Raw genomic sequence first — 20930 nt, forward strand, 5'->3', positions numbered from 1 at the left:
TTTCTGAACTTCTTGTTCACACATATTTGTTCGTGGATCAAACATTGACAATTGTGTTGCATTCCAAATGATTTCTATTTCTTTCTTTCGTGGGTCCACTTTCTCTCCCCCTAAGGCTGGGAATACTGTCTCATTGAAATGACAGTCGGCAAATCTGGCCGTAAATAAATCACCGGTCATTGGTTCAAGATATTTAATTATGAAGGGTGATTCAAACCCAACATAAATTCCCAGCCTTCTTTGTGGACCCATCTTTGTTCGTTGGGGTGGAGCAATAGGAACATACACCGCACAACCAAAAATTTTTAGATGTGAGACATTAGGTTCTCGACCAAAAACTAATTGTAGTGGTGAGAACTTATGATATGCAGTTGGTCTCAACCTAATTAGAGTTGCCGCATATATTATGGCATGACCCCAAGCAGATGAAGGCAATTTTGATCTCATCAATAATGGCCTTGCAATCAATTGTAGTCTCTTAATTAATGACTCAGCAAGTCCATTTTGTGTATGAACATGAGCTACTGGATGTTCTACAACAATTCCAATCGACATACAATAATCATTAAATGTTTGGGATGTAAATTCCCCAGCATTGTCAAGCCTTATTCTTTTTATTGTATGGTCTAGAAATTGTGCTCTTAGTTTAATAATTTGAGCAAGGAGTTTTGCAAAAGCAACATTTCTACTGGATAAGAGACTTACATGTGACCATCGAGTTGAGGCATCAATTAATACCATAAAATATCGGAATGGTCCACATGCAGGATTAATTGGTCCACAAATGTCTCCTTGAATCCTCTCTAAAAATGTTGGAGATTCAGTAGCAATTTTGTTCATAGATGGTCTTATTATTAATTTGCCAAGTGAACATGCAGAGCATGTTAATTCATCTGATCGAGGGATTTTAACATTCCTAATTGAATGTCCTACTGAATTTGCTATAATCTTGTGCATCATTCCTGTACCAGGATGACCCAAACGATCATGCCATAAATTTAGCAGATTCTTATTATCTAACTTCTGGTTAGATATCGAATTTATTTCAACTGGTCGTATATCTATATGATATAACCCTGAAGAATATGCTGGCAATTTCTCATACACATGTTTCTTGCCATGTTTTTCTGCCGTGAGGCATAAATATTCCTTTTGATCCACTATCATTGTTTCTAAATGAAAACCATTTTGACGCACATCTTTAAAACTTATAAGATTTCTTCGAGATTTACTCGAATATAAAGCGTCAATAATGATTAATTTTGTTCCATTTGGGAGTATTATGCAAGCTTTTCCAGAACCTTCTATTAGCTTGGCTGACCCAGAAATGGTATTAACATTTGCTTGAAATAATTTTAACTTTAAAAAATATTTTCTATCCTTCAGAATAGTGTGTGTTGTTCCACTGTCCAAAAGGCATTGAAATTTGGAACCAACTTCGGGCAGATCCATATCTTCATAAAATAATAAGTATAAGATTAGTTTAAGATAATTTAACTGGACTTACTTTATTAATGATGAAAAATTAAGAGTACATAACTTGAACATGAAAAAAAAAACATACAAGAAAAGTACATAATGAAAACATAATACATATCATAGTAATTGATGAATTATCTAAACATGATTATTCTCTCCAAAGATATATTCACCACCAGCTTCACCATTGTCTATGTGGAAATCAGACACATCAAGGCTAATTCCAGGGACATTTTCTTCATTAACATAATTTGTTTCGGCATGTTTTTCTTTTCCTTTAATGGAAGCCTGGTATAGTTCTACCAGATGTTTGGCCGTACGACAAGTACGTCCCCAATGTCCAGTCATGCCACATCTATAACATGTGTCTTTTCCTTTTGTGGTGGCTTGATTTTTGTTTCCTTGTTGATGCCCCCTTTGAGTGTTGTTTCTAGGGGGAAATTGGCCTCTACCACGGCCATAACCACGTCCACGGCCACGTCCGCGGAAATTTCCACGACCTCTGCCACGATTATTATATTTTCCACGTCCACCTCTATGAGCAACATTTGTCTCGGGTGGATTTGAGCTTTCTACAGCATTTGTTTCATTGAATGCTTGAGACCCAGTTGGTCTTAGGTTGTGATTCTTCAACAGAAGATCATTATTCTTTTCAGCAACCAATAATGTAGAAATAAGCTCGGAATATTTTGCAAAGCCTCTTTCACGGTATTGCTGTTGCAATACAATGTTGTTAGCATGGAATGTAGAGAGTGTTTTCTCTATCATTTGCACTTCAGTGACTGGTTGATCACAATATCTCAATATTGATACGATTTTATATAGTGATGAATTATAATCACTGACAGATTTAAAGTCCTGAAATCTCAGGTTTGTCCACTCAAATTGTGCTGAAGGAAGGAGTACCCTTTTATGGTGGTCATATCTTCCTTTCAGGCTATCCCATAGTTCTCTGGGATTTTCCACCATTAAATACTCAGTTTTCAAACTGTTATGTAAATGATGCCTTAAGAGAACTATAGCTTTTGCTTTCTCTTGATCAGTTGGAACTTTAACTTGAGCAGGGGCATCTTTTTCGTTTCCTGGGATGGTAATTTCTTTGATTGTATGTTCCAATCCCTGAGCCTTCAAATTCATTTGGGCATCAACTGTCCATTCAAGATAATTATGTCCAGACAAGTCTAATACGTCAAATTGTCTTTTCATCAAGTCTCCCATTTTAACTACAATCAAATAGGTAATTATTATTAAGCCAATTAAGCAAGTGATAATTAAAGTAATCAATTTGTAATCATAATAATAATCCATTTAAAACATATTTGCTTCTCCCCCTTGGGTTATTATTATGATGTACATAAAGTTAAGCTAAAATTAAACATGATAATTACGTTAGTAACGACAACAACAATAATAACAATAACAATGATAATAATAACAATAACAATAAATACTACTACTATTACTACATCACCGACAACGACAACAACAACAATAATAATAATAATAATAATAATAATAATAATAATATTAATGACATACATTAATGATAAGACAAAAGAAACATTTATTATAACAAAATGCACTTATAATCTACCTAGAAGACAAAAAAACTTGAAGTACTACGGAGATTACATGCATGAATTCCCTTTGTCGAAAAACCGAGCGCTACTTATGTAAAATGATGAAAATTATCATTGCCATTAATAAAACTACTAGGGCCATAATTAAAACTAAATATAGTTTTAATTTCCTTAAATCTTCTTCAAAGGTAAAGGGGTGTGGTGGTTGTCGGTTGTCGACGGGGAACATGGTGTGTGACCGGTGTAGATGGAGGAAGAAGAAGAGGAGATAATTTGGGTAAAGTTTAAGGGGGGGATAAGGTTTGTATGGTGAAATAAGGGGGTGTAATCCGCCTTTTATAGGGGGGTAAATTATCCGTTTCAGCTTTACACTACTGTAAAAATATCATACAATGTTCTAGTAGACTGGTAAAATAATCGTAATCAAACTATTAATATTTACAAACGTAAATAAGTATCACACTGGGATGCAAGCCGTAGTGGTCCGAGAACCCTAATCTATTCTTGAGGTCAAGGGTTCGAAAACTGAAAGAAACATAAAAGTGTGTAATCTAAAAATTAAATAAATATAAAGGCTGCATCATTTTTTTTTCATTTTAGTAATTATGCACAAGTAAGTAAGTATAAACATGATTTGTGTGACCATGAAATTTACTCTATTAACATGCATACAACAAATATTTCCACATGCAAAAGTAATTATATATTACTTTCTATAACCATGCATGAGAGTTACCAAACTAAGTATCATAAATAAGGTATGTATTGATATCCTCATTTTTAATCAACATGGCTAATTATGTGGAGTAATTTTGTGGAGAAATATATTGTGAGTTTCTGGTATAGAGGATCCCATATGGGCAACTATAGAGCATACTCCTCAAAATATATTTTGTGAAAGAAATTGAATCTTTGTAAAAATTGGATAATCGGTATAAGTATACCTGATTGAAGATGGTGCTGATAACGTGTTATGAAATATATAGAAATTAGAGGATTATGAGAAGGAGGTAATAAGAGAAGTATTACTTCTTTTATGTATTACTCTTGGTAATATTTTGTGTGTCATACAAGTGAAATTACATGGCTATTTATAGTAGTAAAAACCACTATTACATTGTGGGCTATAACCTTAGAGGGTGGCAATTAGGGTTGGCTACTACATTAAATGTAATGAAAAAATTGAAGTGTGGACATTCACACCTTGACTAAATTAATTAACTCTTAACAAGGGGGAAATTCATGCACTCACGTTATACGTAAAAGTAGACCCGAAATATCAGAATTGATTGGATCAAGGCGACAAAATGTGGTCATCTAAAGGACCACACTATTAGTGGCTGTCCAACTAGACAAAGACAATTAACTATAATTACGTACTTAAAAATAATTTTGTTTATGTACAGAAAAAATAATGATTTTTATTCGGAATTTTTTCTTTTTGAAACAATAATTAGAAAAGTCTCCTTTCACTATTATAACCTAACTTATTAAGGAATAAATCAAGAAAATAACCTAAGATATGCATGTCATGCATGTACATAATTTTTTTTTTGGCATGCATGCACATAATTGAATAAGGAATATAGTCATATAGTTGATAATTTATTTTTAGTTAACCTTGAGCAAAGAGATTTACTTCTTGATGGGGATGGAAATGTGATAGATGGACAATAAATAGTGACGGATCTTGAACATTTTTTTTACCCGAAATCTAAATTAAAAGTCTGTTCACTTCAGCTTAATTTTAGTTTAGTTCACTTCAGTTCAGCTACAATCAGGATAGTTCAGTTCAGCTCTTAATTTCCTTCTCTCATAAAATATTCATTTCAGCTCAGTTCAGTACAGTTCAGTTCAGTTAAGCTCCAATCAATTCAGTTCAGTTCCCCAGTTCAGTAAATGCGAACAAACCCTAAGAATGATATATAATGAGTTACTCCCTCTGTTTTTTTTTTATTTGCATCACTTTGGATTGCACAAAGTTTTAGGAGAGTAATATAATATTGTGAGTGGGTGAATAAATTATTATAGTAAAAGTAAGATGGAGACCATGAAAGAGAAAGTATGTGAGAGAGGATAGATATTTTTATTATTTTAGTGGGGACATGGAAGAGAGAGAAATGATAAAATAAGTTGAATGAGGTTTAAAGTAAGAGAGAGAAATGATAAAATATAGTATAAAGTTACCAAATATAGAAGTGATGCATTTAAAAAAAACACCCCAAACAGGAAAGTGATGCAAATAAAAAAAACGAAGGGAGTATAATTTTGTTAGGTTCAAATTAGGGGAAGGGGTCAAATTAAAAGCGACAATTACAATTTTGTTTCAACTTAGGGGAAGGGTGTTGAAGTATATCCTACCAAATACAATAACATATGTAAGTGTTCCACAATGGTTGAAGAAGAGAAAGTTAATAACTTTAGCTACTCGCCTACTCCTCTTATTTTGAGATGGAAGTTCCTTTTGATTTTGTGAAATGGATTTTCTATTTATCTCTCTTAGTTTGCGGGTGCGACCCAGATTCGTATTTAACAAAGGGGTCAAACTGATAAATTTTTTAAAGTATGGTTTAGTTTCATATGAAATTTTTTGTATCTCAACTTTGACCTTAGTTGTGCATTAATGCATAATAAATAACAATGTTAAGCTATTTCTTGTTAGATTCTTCTTGATGTATGTCAAGTATTCAAACTTTATTATTTAATACTTACCAAACAAAAGCGCTAAAGCAATAACTAATAAAAAATTAGTCTTAGTTAATCTAATAATCTAGTTTAATCTTGTCAAATTTTAAAATACATGAACATTTAATATGGATAAATAATAAGATAAAGAGATCGAGAACAAAACAAAAGCAAGTTATTTGGAATATTTTAGTGATTGTCTTAAGACCTTCCTTTATTTTGCAATGCACAAAAAACTTCCACCCTCTATTATATATTTATATCCCACAAAATATGTAAAGGTGCCATATACATCACTTCTTATTAGTTCTCACAAAACTACAATTTGCATATGATAGGATTGATAGAAGGCGTACATCATAATCATATCATATAAAGTCAGTGGAATATATTCTTTCTTTCTCCTACGTCTGCTAACTTAATTATATCCATCCAATTTTGCTGCGTGCGACATGCATGTTTAGGTCATGTCGTCGTCTGTTTACGTAACCAATGCAATCTCAATAGTAATACCTGCCTTCCATTTGGAATCTTAATTTTTTCGTGACTAAATGCTCAACCATAATGACTATAACCACAACTATGGCACCTTAATTATATCTTTATCTACTATCAAATGGATCGTAGTGGCTCCTACTCTCGTAGTGATACACAATTGGTAATATACTAATGTATACTATTCTAACTTCTTGTATATACCAATCATATAAACCACATACAAGTATATATGTTGCAAACTACGTAAATGGAAGTGATACGATATTACTTAAGAGAATGAGAGTGAAGGATAGCACAAGTGGTTAGAGATTTCTTCCCGGTTTCAGGAGATTATGAGATCGATTCTCATCCCCACCCTTATGGCTCTCTGAAAAAAAAAAAAAAAAAAAAAAACTTAAGAGAATTGAAGTACTATAAAATTTTGTTGATATCCTTGAAATTAACCTCTATGTTTTGCCCAATAACTTTTTCAACCAACTCAGGGACAATATATATATACGCAATTTGTAGCTTTGTGATGGGTAATAATCAAACTTGACAAGGCAAACAACACTAGTGCGTGTGTTATTTGGATCATTCAATTGATATTTGATTGAACAAACAACCGTCTACCAAATAGTTACTCTATTATCCCTAAGTATATGATCCATTACTATTTAAATTATATTTACTAGATAAATTAATACAATAAGCTAGCTAGACATGGTTAAAATTCTTAAACTTTGACCTTGTGAATAGTAAATGGGTAGAACTATGAAAAAGGAATGTAGTAAATCATAATAGATGGTGTACCATGCTTAGTGTTGAAACCCATTGTTGTCCACATGTGAGTGTCCTACATTGGAGAAAGAGGAGGGAAGGTTTCATTTTATAAGATAGAGGAGTACCTCCTATTATTGCCAATTGGTTTTAGTATCAAAGCTCTTTAGCCTTCCCAAACTCTCCTCCTCCTTATTCGGATTGCCCAGGCTCATTTCATATTTTTTCGAAATTTAACATTTAGCGTTACTCTATCTTGTCATAAAGTCATCAATCTTGAGCCATAAGTACATACAAAATATTTGACAGCAAAATTCTATTTTGATGCCCGGCCTATATAATCCTGGAATTAACTTTGATACGAGTTTCGTTTAGAAATTTTTCTTTCATACAATTCTTATTACTACCTCATTTTCTTTTATTATTATCCTATTTCTCTTGACCCGATATTAACCAACCTTTATAATCAACTCTAATGTGATCTATTTAACGATATTTTTGTCCTAATACAAGTATAAATTATAAACCATCAAACCTTTTTCTGGGAAGAAAAGAAGAAAAAAAAGGTATATAATCATGTAAAATATGCTCCCTGTCAAATATATAGGCCCACAATTAAAATCCCATGGTGGGTTTCACGTGCCATGCACAGACAACAAACCAACAAAAGAAGAAAAGCAAAACAAGAGTTGGAGCTTTCTTCGATCTTATCTTAATCATGGCAAATTTTTAGCAAAACCATTAAATAAATTAATATTTACAGATCGAAGTTCATGAAAATCTCTTGAGTTGACCAGTCAAACCTCAAAGCTACTTTTAAATTCAAAAAGGTGTTCACTTTGTTGTGGACTTGACATGCAACTTATTGCCTTTTACTCGTAACCTTCTTTGACTCATGCATCATGCATACCTCTCTCTCTATCTCCTATCATATTCAATTATTCACAAATCTTAATCTTGGTAAGAAAGAAATTTAAATTTCTTGCATGTTGAATTGTTGATAATATCTTTGCATGACAATAATATACTCCTTTTATTCCATAATATAGTAGCTATTGTGTTTTTTTCACGATATTTAAAAAATAGAAAGAGAAGTGGAAAAAATACATTAAAAGTGAAAAAAAAACTAGACAAAAGGCCAAGATAAGTGGATAATTTAAGGGGAAAAAAGTGAAAAGTATAATTATAGACAAAAGTTAGAGAGAAAAAGTGGAAAAAAGTATCATGCAAGTGAATAAGTTAAGGGTAAATTAGGAAGTTTAATGAATAAAGTTTAAAAAAAAGGGTATTTATATACTATTTAAAAATGGATACAGAACAATATTTTGGATCTCCAAAAAACACAAAAAAAAAAAAAAAGGATATTGTGGAATAGAGGGAATATATATCTATATATCTTCATGATGATTGTATGTCTATCTTAATCTCGAATATATCTAGAGGCCCGGGATTAGCTAAAAACTAAGAGATATATTATAGGTGTTTTTAAGCAAGAGCGAGTTTATTTTGCCTTATAGTGAATCATTAGTTTCGTTCATTTGAAGAATTATAAATGAGCCAGACTTATAAATTGAGAAAAAAAAAATGTTATAGCTGAATAACCTAAGTTTAGGTGTATACAAAAACAACTAAGAATATGTACATACTTCAATACATACTAATGTAAGCATGTACTATAATCTTTCTTCTAGGATAATTATTAATTAAGGTGTTTTAAAATATTATATTCCCATAGAATTGCTAACTATACTCTTTATAATTTTAAAAATTAATTGTAAAATTTAGATATACTATGACCATACTTGAAGATCTTTTTTTTTTTTTTTTCGGATGGTAGTATAAAGTTGAATTATGCATATGTTTAGAGGAAAAGAGTTTGAATTATACCACACGTCAAAAAAACTAATGCTCTTCCTTCATCGACATTCAAATGATAGTTTTTATTTGGTTCACAAACTAGAATTGATAGAAGCGAATGATGTAGTGTTCAAACAATGTTACAAATAACATGCATATTATGGAGCTCTTTAATACAAGAAAATTTGTTTGTACATTAAGAAAATTGCAAGTTAATAATCGTATATACTACGCGGTTTGCCCATATATAGTCACCAACAAATGTGAATCAATCAACGTAGTAGTGATTTGATGATCGATAGGCATGTGACTCTCAATTATGGACCGAGAGAGTACTTAATACATCTAGCTAGTGATTTATCTTCAAGGAAGGAATCCTTTTCATCATGCACAAGTGTTATGGCTAGCTCACACATTCACACCAAACACTTGAAAGTCCAACACATTTATAAAATCAACAAGAGAATAGTATGAAATTAAACTAAGTGCATGCATTATGATTTATATAAAATTCTGAGCTTAACCCATGTATTTATACTCCATATAAATTCTACCCAAATTACAAAACTTGTACAAACTGAAAATTAAACCTCCAAAACACTTTGGAATTATTACTTGTGCAATATTTCCTAGATTCTTGGAACACTTCAGAAAACCTTACTAAAATTAAAACCTAATAACCAAACAAAAATACTTTAAAAATAATAAAATTCAAAAGGTGATTAATTAAATTAACTAAGTATGTTAATTAGCATGAAGGAGGATCAAACTTGTAGAATTTATCAACAGCAACAGAAACTTCCCAAATGCAACTAAGACCTTTGGGAAAAATCACAATATCTCCAGCCCCAAATTCTACTCCTTCATTATCATTTGTTGACCCTTTTTTAGGGTATGCCTTTACTTTTCCTCTCACAAAATAACATGTTTCCGTTGCATCATATTTCAATGTTATTTTTCCTGGTGGACAACCCCATCTGCACATCATCACAAATAAACATAGCAAAAATAATGTTATTATCTCCGTTCGGGTTTTGTTTAGTAACGTAGTTCAGGTTACACTATCAACGTGATTGTTAATTCCAGACTGATAAAGTAACTAGAAGATGTATACTTACTTAGGCCAGGATTTAATGCCGAGTTCAGATAAACGAGCTTCGGAGGGATTTTTCTCGATTATGATCTTGATATTTGATTCTGAATTTGTTCCCATTTTTTTTTAGTATTTGTTAATAAAAGAGTTTATGAGAAAGATGAAAATGGAAGAATGGATATATTTTTATGGTTGTTTTAGGATGTGTTTGGTTTATTTATAATGGTATAGGGGAGAATGGGAAAGAAGGGGACAAGGAGAAAAAGGAATTTTAAATGTGGGACAATGAGAAAAGGAATTTTTTTTTGTTAATGTGTGTGTTTTTTTATTGAATATAAATATGAGTAAGGAAAGACCTAAGCAAGAAGTCTTTCCTTAATAGTAGAATATATTGCTCTATACGGAAGAACGTATTTATTCTATTCCTAAAATATGATGTGTTCCATACTTCATACACGACAAATCAAGCTTTATTTGGTAGAGTTGGTGAGGAACTTATCTTGTAACTTTGAGGTCACGAGATCGAATCTCACCAACTTCACTTGGTTGGGAGTAAAGGAATTCCCTTACCTCCTTCCTCTACTCTCAACTCTCAAACTTTCGAACATTGACTTGTGACGGTTTATTAGTAATAATTCAATAGTTACATTTTTAATAAGTGAGTTAGATTTGGGTCTAAGGCTTTCAACTTGTTTAATAACAAAGACGAATTTGAACCCGATATAACACGATGTATTTTACAATTATCATTAATGTAAGCCGTATAAATTAAGTGGAAATAGGAATATAATTGACTTTGAGTTTAAATGATGTTAAGAGTAGGCCCAATATGGAGGTTGGGTCCCAAGAATCCAACGAGATAGTCAAGTCCAGGTAGGGTGTGGGCTAGTCCTACAAGACTACTCAATTTTGATATTTTAATTCAAAATTGATCGAATCATAATCATAATGACCCTATTTGACCCGTTTATCAAATCTACTAAGAAAACATAGTTTAATAACAAAGAAAGAGGGAAAAAAAAAGTTATTTTACAAAAAGTTAAAGAGCAAAGTTTATAAATGTGTAATATATTATTGTTCTATAAATTATTTGTTGCTTTTCTTAAAAAAATAATAAATCATTGCTTCTTTTTGCATGATAAATTAAGTAAAGTAATCTTAGAACTAGACTTTTTTTTAGTTGGATTATAACTATATCCCAAAGAAAGTTAAAGATAGCATGCAGTCTAAGAGATAATTCCCCATTCAAAAAATTCAAAGAAATGTGACTTTCTGTTCTCGTCATGTAGAAGGGACAACCCGATTAATTTAAATATGTACCATGTATGTTGAGTATCACACAGCCAGGTTTTTGGTCCAAAGACATCATGTCTAATTGAGACATTTGCATTTCCAATAAAAAAAAATGAATTGAATGTTTGTTATGAATTTTTGGTTATACGCTTCGGGTGATACTTAAAATTCAAGATTAAATCATGTTTTCATATATCAGTCTTTTTTGCCCTCTCTAGATACGCGCATAATCTCTACTCAGTTGGTCAAGGATATCTATATCTACTTGATGCTTCTGTTTAGAGTCTTACTAAGTTACTAGTTAGAGAAATTTGAGACGCATACAAAGAAATTGCCACTTCTATTAAGAATAATGCTTTCTTCCTTGATTATTTCACAATTACATTTCTTTGTCACCTTTTTAGATTGACCAAAGAAATATTATAACTAGAAGATAACTGCAGAGAACAAAATCAGAAAGCATTGTGAATTTGTGATATATTTACCTTAGCTTAAAACAAGTAAAATAAAAGAATTAATACTAGAAAAGAAAAAAAAGATTTAATTATATTCTAGGTGGATTTGGGCTAAGAATCATGGACACTTTGGGCTTCTCCCAGGCCCACCATAGTAGAAATGTTGGCCCCAATCATTGTTGTATGAACTCTGAATGTCATAACAATTGATATTCTCAGCAAGAATTTGGATATCTTGGGGTGCACTAAGGCTGTTGTCTGAGTCCACAACCTCTAGATTCCTGAAGTAACTGGCTTGGCCAAACCCATCTTCGGCGAAATGGCCCGAACCCATTTGAGTCGCGGTGTGAAGCCCGTTAGCCTGTGTGTTGACCACCTCACCACCCCACTCTACCATGGTTGCATGATCTGTTAGGTGGGTGAACAACTCTGCTGGCCAGTACCCTACTAAGGTGTCATCCCCAAAGCTCATCCACCAATTTCCAAGTTTTGGATCCTACAATTTTCAAACAAAAAAAATATCATAAAATAAAGCCCAATTCTTAGGAAGCTTTTAAGCTAAAAATGTGTGTGAATGTATCGTGCACATGATACACCCGAGTGTATAGTGGATACCTCAAAACTTAAAAGACGTGCTTAACTTATAATAGTATAACTCAAGTCATCTCATATCCCTAGAATTCTAATCCTAAAAGTTATTCCACAGATTACATATAATCACGACAATAGTTTAATATATACTTCGTATTATTTAAATTAACGAATGATATGCTACCTAGAGTATATAGTTCAAAAAGAGGAGATACAAACCTTCCAAATGAGGATGGTGATGTCAAATTGGCTGCCTTGAAACGAAGAAACCGGAGAAATAGCAGCTCCAATAGCAATTTGGCTATTAATTTGAATAAATCCAGCACATAGAAGATTGTAGCAACCAGTTGCTTGATACGAGTCACTCTGCATCATGTCAAACAACATAATTTAATATCATTCCGTTACTCGATTTTATTACCATCTATTATCACTTCGTTTATCAATTATTAGTATCTTATTACTAATAATTAGAATTTGAAAACAATGTAGTACAATTTACATTTTAAAATACAATATTTTTTTCTTAAAAACATCAATATATTACAACTAATAACAACTCTCTTATTAGCGTGTTATGTACAAGTCACTTGTTTGGAAATGAAATACTAGTAGTATTCTCATAAGTCATAACCTCAAATAGACTTGTCAATTTTACTTCCACTCTACTGTTTTGATCACCACTAATCGAATCTAATTAACAGAAGTTTGCTACACATGCATCATTTTGAGATAAGGACATACAACCTTATTTAAAATGCATTCGATTCACCTGCTATTTAATTATCTAACTTAAAGCATGGATTTTACAACTTAAAGTTCACCTCTAGCCCTCTAGGTCACCTTTGTAGATCCTAGGAGTGAATTTCAATCAACACATCTTTTATCAAAATATGTTAATTGCAAGTCACTCTACCATGCAAAAATAGGAAAAAAAAATAAAATAGAAAACAAAAGGGATTAACGGCCATTTAATAAGATCCACTAACAAAGGGGTGCAAATTTCATCATCATAAGTAATGAATAGGTGGTCCAAATATTTTTGGGAATTGGTGTAATCAAATTTGGTCAGTTGCTCAGTTGATCATTATTCAGATATTAAGGCACATGGTTGTGTCACTTTCGTACCATTACTTATAATTAGTACACAAGTGTACTAACTAATTAATGGTTATTATCTTATTTAATGCATACACTATTACCATTGGATCCATCTAATCTCATTTTCTATAAATAAATTAAAATCATGAATGTACTTTGTAATGTTTCTCTCCATATTTGGATAGCATAATCGAGCAAAATCTAACATACACCCGTAAGTAATTGGAGTTACAAAATACGAAGTATGAAATACACACGCATACATACATTCAAGCATATAATCTATCCTTTAGATAATTAGTAAGTTTTGAAACTCGTTTAATGCTTCTCGTAATTGTTTGTGAGTATCATCAATAGAATGAGTGTTTATTGGAAATTGATTTTGGCACACTCTTAATTGATTTTGGCACACGCGTATGTGAGAAGAGCATAGAAAACTGTGCTCACGTCACATAAGAGTGTGCCAAAATCAATTAAGGGTGTGCCAAAATCATTTCCTGTGTTTATTAGGTAAAAATTGGCTTTATCAAATTGTAATTAAAGAGATGCTAAAACCAGAGAAATTAATGTTGACATTAATTAAAACAGAATTTGACTTTTATACATTACAAATAGTGAACAAGTAGGTTAATTTATTAATAATTTTGACCTCAAAGACACTTAATTACCCATGTGATTATCTTCTGACTTCAAAGAAATTTCTACCTCATTTTTTATATACTTGTATTCTTTAATTTTTCTACTTGTATTTCCTAAATTAATTAATGTGCTGACTTTTATTTGCCAGCAGTTAGTAATAAGTACTATTTCCTACGTCCCTAAGTTACATTCCTACTTTTCTCTATTATGTATGTAAGAAATAAATACTAGAAGTAGGAATGCAATTTAGGGAAGGAGGGATTAACACACCAAGCAATAATTTCAATTAACTAAATAAACGAGTAATTAAAATAAAGGGAAGAAATCTGACCGTCCAGTAAGTGAATAATCTTGGCCTGCTATCACCATAAAGCTCCGGACTGACCTGACTAGTACAACAATCATATCCTTAGGGCTTCCATCAACTAATTAAATAATTAATGTATTCATGCATAATGCATATGCTTAAAATAGAATAACGCAAGATATGTGTATATCCCACATTAAGTAACAATGCAAATTCTAATATGAGACGATTTCATGTCATGGCTCAAGAGAATTATCTATTCATCTAGTAAAAATAATAGAGTAGTAATTACGTCTTCAAAAAGCACTAGACTAAGCAAACTCTTTTTAAATGAGCAAAAACTAAATTTAAAATAATAATAGATAATTCCAGTTAGAATAAATCATGTGAAAAAGACGACCTTAAATCCAAAATAAAGTATGAAGTTGAGTATCATCTTTAATTATATGGGTCGAGCTAATATATTACAATATAGGGAGTACATACAATGCCCTAGAGCTATATGGGAAATCACAATGTATTAACAAGTTCCTATGAAGGTATATAGTCAAACATCAAGGTTTATACTAGTATGCTATGTTACTATGACTCGGGTATCCATGTCCAACACGGATACATGTTCAAGTGTTCGACTCGGTTATTTTGTGAAAAAGTTCTATGATTTTAAACTAAAAGTGATGTGTCTTGGTGCTATACCCATATCCGAGTGTCGAGGATCCGACACGAGTACATGAGGTGAAATGAAGAGTCCGAGTAACATAGGTTGTATGAAGTAATTATAAAAGAAATTGATAAATTAAGTATAAAAGAAATTGATAAATGGAGTAAAAAAAAAGAGAGTACATACCTGCCAACCAGCTTCGATACTGTTAAGATCAGAGCCGTCAAAATTGCCAGATAAAACCCAAATTTGAGAAAGGCTAAATTCGTTCAATTCTTCAATTGATGGATCCCACACGTTTATTGTTGCCTTTGCTCCATATATTTCTTCTGATGTTCCCGTATAAGCTATTGCATGCTACACGTACAACAAGTATTTACACATTAATTATAAAGTTTTTTACAGTAGATTATTAAAAAAAAAAAAAAAAAAAATGATAATTCCATAACAATTACATAATCTACTTGTATGCACTAAACACTACGAGTCCAAATTATATAGAAACTTTGCATGTCATGATATCACGTGTAGTCGTGTATTTTTATATATCGAATTTCAATCCTTTTATTTTAATTTCTATATTTGCTATCCTTCACTGTCAATTCTCTTTCTTTTAATTGTTCAATGTCTTTCACATTGGTTAGGATACTCCATTTTCTTCTACTTGATTGCGATTTTCCTCTTCAAGTTAGTGAATTAATTCAATGAATATGTTTTACAAAAATCAAGATGCACATGTACATTTTCTCCTTTAACTTTTCAAATTTCAATAATTTTAGGTTTAGATTTAAATTAAAAAACTGAAGAGGAAGAAGGAAAAATAAGATAGATATTATAGTTTTAATCCTCAATTTTCATCAATAGATACTTTTAAACAATACTCTTTACTAGAGAGTGAAAATTCAATACTGAAAAAATTAGGTTACCAATTTAGCATATGTAAATATGTTATGGATGGAGGGAGTGGAGCAAAAGTGGTGCATTTAAACATTGGGCCCTTTAATAAGCCAAATTCAAGGAATGAAGGAAACAAAATTGGTTAGGATAGACCCATTTTATTAAAGTTCCTTCCTCATATCCCTCTTGGCCTCTCAATATTAAATGATTATTTAATATTTTTGTAAATTTTTTAGTAAATGGAGGGAGTTGGCATGACCTTAGTTTAGTAAATCTTTTTGTATCACTTGCTTGTTTATTCATATTTTTTTAATAGAAAAATACTACTCCATTCGTTTTATAATATTAGTCCCTTATAATATTTTGGACGTTTAAAAAAGATCTACCCATATTGAATATATTTCATTTATAAATTGACTTTTTTGGAATTAATTGGTTGTGGATTGATGACATGAGTCTAAGTAAGGAAATTTTTACCTTAAATTATGCAATATGACTTGTGCTTTCAATTCCTAATAAAAAAATTAAAAAAGTTAAATAAGGTAAACTTATTATGAATTATGTTGTAATTTAATGTTAGATTCCAAATATATTTCTTTTCTTATTTTATGTGATATGAGACTAATATTATGAAACAGAGGGAGTATTCATTAGGTATGTAAAATATACTCTACAATATTAAATGATAATTTGGAGATAGTATGACCTTTTACTTATTACGCAATAATAAAAACAAAAAACATTACAACATTAGTCACCGCTCTTGTCGGTTATCATTCTGGTTGTGAAATAAAAGGCGCAAAGGGACATCATTAGTCAATTTTAGTTGTCACAACTTAACTTTAGACTTTAGTTTATTTCTTAAATGGATGATTGAAAATGCATGAGAGGGGAAAATCGGAAGGTTTTATTAGCCTCATTATTTTGGGACCAACTTACAAGTTTTAGTTATATGGTACTACTTTGGAAAATAAGGGAGAAAAAAAAAAGTATAAAAATACTAAATTCCTAATCAAGTAAGTAGAATCGCAATTGGGATCAAACATTTCTTTGAAAAAGTGATATGTCTTATCACTAATTGTCAAAAGTCAAAAGAGTCAACATACATAATCCTAATTCCAAATTGACTAAAAATTCCTTGTAATCTTGTTAATTAGCGCATGCAATTTTTTCCCATGCACATAACAATAGTTAAAGACGAGTGAATTGAATAGTACAAATTGCTAAAGTTCCCTAATTGATTGTCTTGGTCCTTCCTAATTGAGCAACCTAAGATAATTAGAAGTACTAATTATTAATTCCAACTGCTAGCTTTTTTTTCCCTTTGATGCTAAAACAGTACACTATAATGGTCTACGTATCTAATTGATAGGCAAGTAAATATCGACTAGTATAGCTTAGTTAATGTTATGGCCCTTATAGACAGCCTTTTTATAACGAAGGGTCATACGAAATACTCCGTATTATTTGCAACAAGTATATAAATGGCCATTTCGTGACCAAGTTTTAGATAAAATATAACTTAATTAGTACGACTATAATTTAATACATTGCTAATTTGCTATTATCCATTATGTTAACTAGTTATTATTCACTCTGCCTATCTACTTAACATTCAATCATGTACTCTGGCATAAAATTTTAAAGTTTAACAATAATGTACATAATTATGTATGACAAAAAAAATCATTATCTCTTGATCACTACTTAACACACATGATTATGATACCAAGATTATTTACAATCAAACAAATCATTACACCAATTATTAAATTATAACAACTCAAGAAATTATTAAATTTTAACATCAATTAATGAAGTAATTAGCTAGTTTAAACAAAAATTGAACTACATACCTCATGACCATTGCCATTGACAACATCAGGAGCATCAGCCCTTCTAGCTAAAGTAAGTGATCGCGGTCGTTTCTTTCCGAAGTCATACAACGATTTAGACCTAAGCACATCATGCACCGTACTCCGGCGTACCGGAACAGTTCCCTTAGGGCATCTTGTTCCATTTAAATGCCACATTTGCCATTCTATTTCTTTGCCCTTCCTATTATCCCCTTCTTTTACTTCATCTATTTTTACCATTTTCATTTTCGGCTTTTCTGTTGGCGTTTTCTGTCACATACAAAATATTAATTTGATTACACAATTTCTCAAAATTGATGAAATGAAATAATACTGTCTCTATCCGAAATTAATAGCCACGTTTATGTAAGCGATAGTAGTGCAATTTGGACTAGTTGTGTGACAGCTAAACTTAAAAAGTGAAAGTACACTCGTGAAAATGAAAATTAAAGTTTTAGAAGCTGAAATGAAACCACTTGAATAATGGTATAGTCCAATGTAACATTAAGTACCAATTAATTTTGCACCTAAAGTTCCAAGCTTTTATTCACGTTCAAAATTATCAAAAAAAATAAAATAAAAAAATAAAAAAAACCTAAAACTATATTTTTCTTTACAAAATTATTAGAGGAAAGAAGAAACAAACCTGAATCTTGTGATTCTTCAAAAGGGGATGATCAAAAGCTGGTTGTTTTTTTCTATGAACACAATCTATAATGTCTCCATCAGGGCTCTGAAATTAGTGGAAAAAACAAAATTAGTCATACAAAAAAACAAAATAGAAGATTCATAAACACCAACAAAAACCCTTTCAAAAAAATTAGTCAAATAAAAAACAAATTAATAGATTAATTGATAAACTAATTAACAAACAAACCTGAATGGTAAGAATATAAGGCTTGTTAATCTTGTTAATGTGCTTCTGAATCCTCTCAAATCTCAAATCACTAACTTGTCTATATTTTGTGTAATTTAACCCCAAAGTAACATTAAATATTCCCAAAAACAGAACAAATAATACTAGAAAAACCAGTTGAATTTTACTAGAAAGATGAATATTTCTTCTCCCAATTAAAAAACCCATTTTGTTTTTCAAACTTTCTTTCACATTCTCACTGTAAAATAAAAAATAATAAAAACCCAGATGAGAAAAAAATGTTTTTGAATCCCTAAAAAACAGAGCAAGGTTCCTCTGTTTTTATATCTGCTCTGTTTTCTTTCTCTCTCTAGTTTCTCTCTCTATAACAGTAATGTAGAAGTGAATAAGGTGGGTGTAAAAACTGGGAAATGAATTAAATTTAGAAGTTCAAAGGGTTTGAAAGAAGGACAGAGAGATCATGATTGCTGAAAATGCATTGGAGTCATATATAACTTCCCAAAATTAAAACACTCTGATTTACAATTAATAATAATTTTTCATTTTTTTGGGATTTTTTTCTGGGTTATTTTTTGGGGTTTTTATGAAGTGGGGTTGTAAGAAATTTATACCAAAAAATAAATTAAAAAGAGAAAAAAAGAGGGAAATGTGACTTGAAAGGCAAAAATTATAAAGGGTGGAGGAGAGAGAAAGGCAGACCTACCCAAAGGAAAAGGGAGTTAATGAGAGTATACCCACCTAATTTAATTAATTACTTGTCAAATTGAATATGAGTTTTTAATGATTTGTTATGCATCTATCTGCCAACACCACTGAGTTAAGAAAGGAGCATTAATTTTTATTGAAACACCACCAATCCACCATCATTAACTACTACTATAGTCTAACTAAGTCTATGGGTGTTTTTTAAGCTTATAATTTCCTTTTTCATTGTGATTTTTATATGTTATATTAAGATTAATGTGTATTTGAAGCATGAAATATGAAGTAATTGATAGGGAGTATATAATAAGATAATGAATCCATCTCATATTCTCATGTTAACATGGTCTAAAGAATATGTCTACAAAATTAGTTGATTTTTTTTAACATTTCTTTCTCAAATATTTGATTTTTTTTTTTTTTTTTTTTGGGGGGGGGGGTGTTTACAAGTTCAAACTTGTATTTTGTTGTAAGGTCTAAGTCTTTGTAGATATATTGCTTTTTGTTTGACTTTTATATGACTTAAGCCGTATGACAAAATAGTACATATATCACACCGCTTTTATACAAATTTGTCCATGACTTATTATAATTTGGAAGGGGCCATTTAAGTGCAAAATAATCCGAATTGAGAAATGTGGATTATAAGCTTTTACCTTCTATTTTGTTGGAAATTTCAAACTATAATTGAAGTTATTTTGGATTGATAAAGGAAATATAAAATATAAAACAATATACGTAGTACAAAGTATTTGAAGTTCTATATTATAAAACACAAATTTCTTTGTTTATATCGTTTTCAATTGACCAAGAATTTTATTAAATGTACGGTATGCTTTTTCAATTATTAAAAAGTTGATACAAGCATACAACTATACACTTCATGAATCTTTATGAGTTATTTTCATTATAATTTAAAAGTCAAAGAACGGTAAAGATTTTGCTCCATTTTAAATGTATACAAGGTACATGTAATGGAAAAGAACGTTCTTACCAAACTATCATCAACAATCAACATCCCTTTTTCTTTCCTTTATTTTTATTTTCTATTTTAATTTTTATTCCTTTTAAGGATTATCTTTGCTTTACATATTTCCATCCCCTATAATTACCCGTTTTTTTCTTCTAATTTTAGGACATTGTAGAAATTAGAAAAGTAGAAAGCAATGAGTGTGTTCTCTAACTAACTTACTGCCACGTGGCAAATAGGCAATTTAAACAAAGTTTTACTCCTAAAGTTTAAGTGAAAAATAAAGGATAAATTAAAAAATTGTGATTTATTAAGTATTTAAGTATAATATGTTAACGTACACGGCACTTGGTCAGTCTAAATGTGTAGTACAGTATACTGTAAGAATGTAAGATATACATAAACAATACTACATGCAATTTCATATGGTAGTTTTTGCAGCTTAAATTGTTCAACTAAACTTAGTTCATATTTTTTGCCAAAAAATGGTAACTTTCACTCGTTTAGCATGTTAACTGCTTCCGTAAGATAGGTTCTGTAAATAAGGAAATCTGTTTCAGTTGATTGTTACTTGTATCACAATACAAGTACTATGTAGGATTGTAGGTTATGCGAACTAGCTTACAATAG

At 30.9% G+C, this 20930-nt stretch overlaps 2 protein-coding genes across 2 annotated transcripts; both read right to left on the reverse strand.

Moving 5' to 3' along the window:
* Positions 1-9606: 9606 nt before the first annotated feature.
* Positions 9607-10071, reverse strand: LOC145575113 (uncharacterized). The gene is made up of 2 exons (XM_081633029.1): positions 9977-10071; positions 9607-9835 (listed from the first exon to the last, which is right to left on the reverse strand). Exons 1-2 carry the CDS (start codon positions 10069-10071, stop codon positions 9607-9609), a joined length of 324 nt encoding a protein of 107 aa, XP_081489155.1.
* A 1496-nt stretch (positions 10072-11567) lies between these two features.
* Positions 11568-19256, reverse strand: LOC145574427 (protein neprosin-like). The gene is made up of 7 exons (XM_081632213.1): positions 18629-19256; positions 18398-18484; positions 17752-18021; positions 15185-15355; positions 14362-14415; positions 12510-12656; positions 11568-12195 (listed from the first exon to the last, which is right to left on the reverse strand). The coding sequence occupies exons 1-7, from the start codon at positions 18833-18835 to the stop codon at positions 11818-11820; spliced, it is 1314 nt and encodes a 437-aa protein (XP_081488339.1). The 5' UTR covers positions 18836-19256; the 3' UTR covers positions 11568-11817.
* Positions 19257-20930: the final 1674 nt, after the last annotated feature.

The sequence above is a fragment of the Chenopodium album genome, chromosome 13, assembly GCF_948465745.1.
Source record: "Chenopodium album chromosome 13, dcCheAlbu1.1, whole genome shotgun sequence".
Classification (NCBI taxonomy): Eukaryota; Viridiplantae; Streptophyta; class Magnoliopsida; order Caryophyllales; family Amaranthaceae; genus Chenopodium; species Chenopodium album.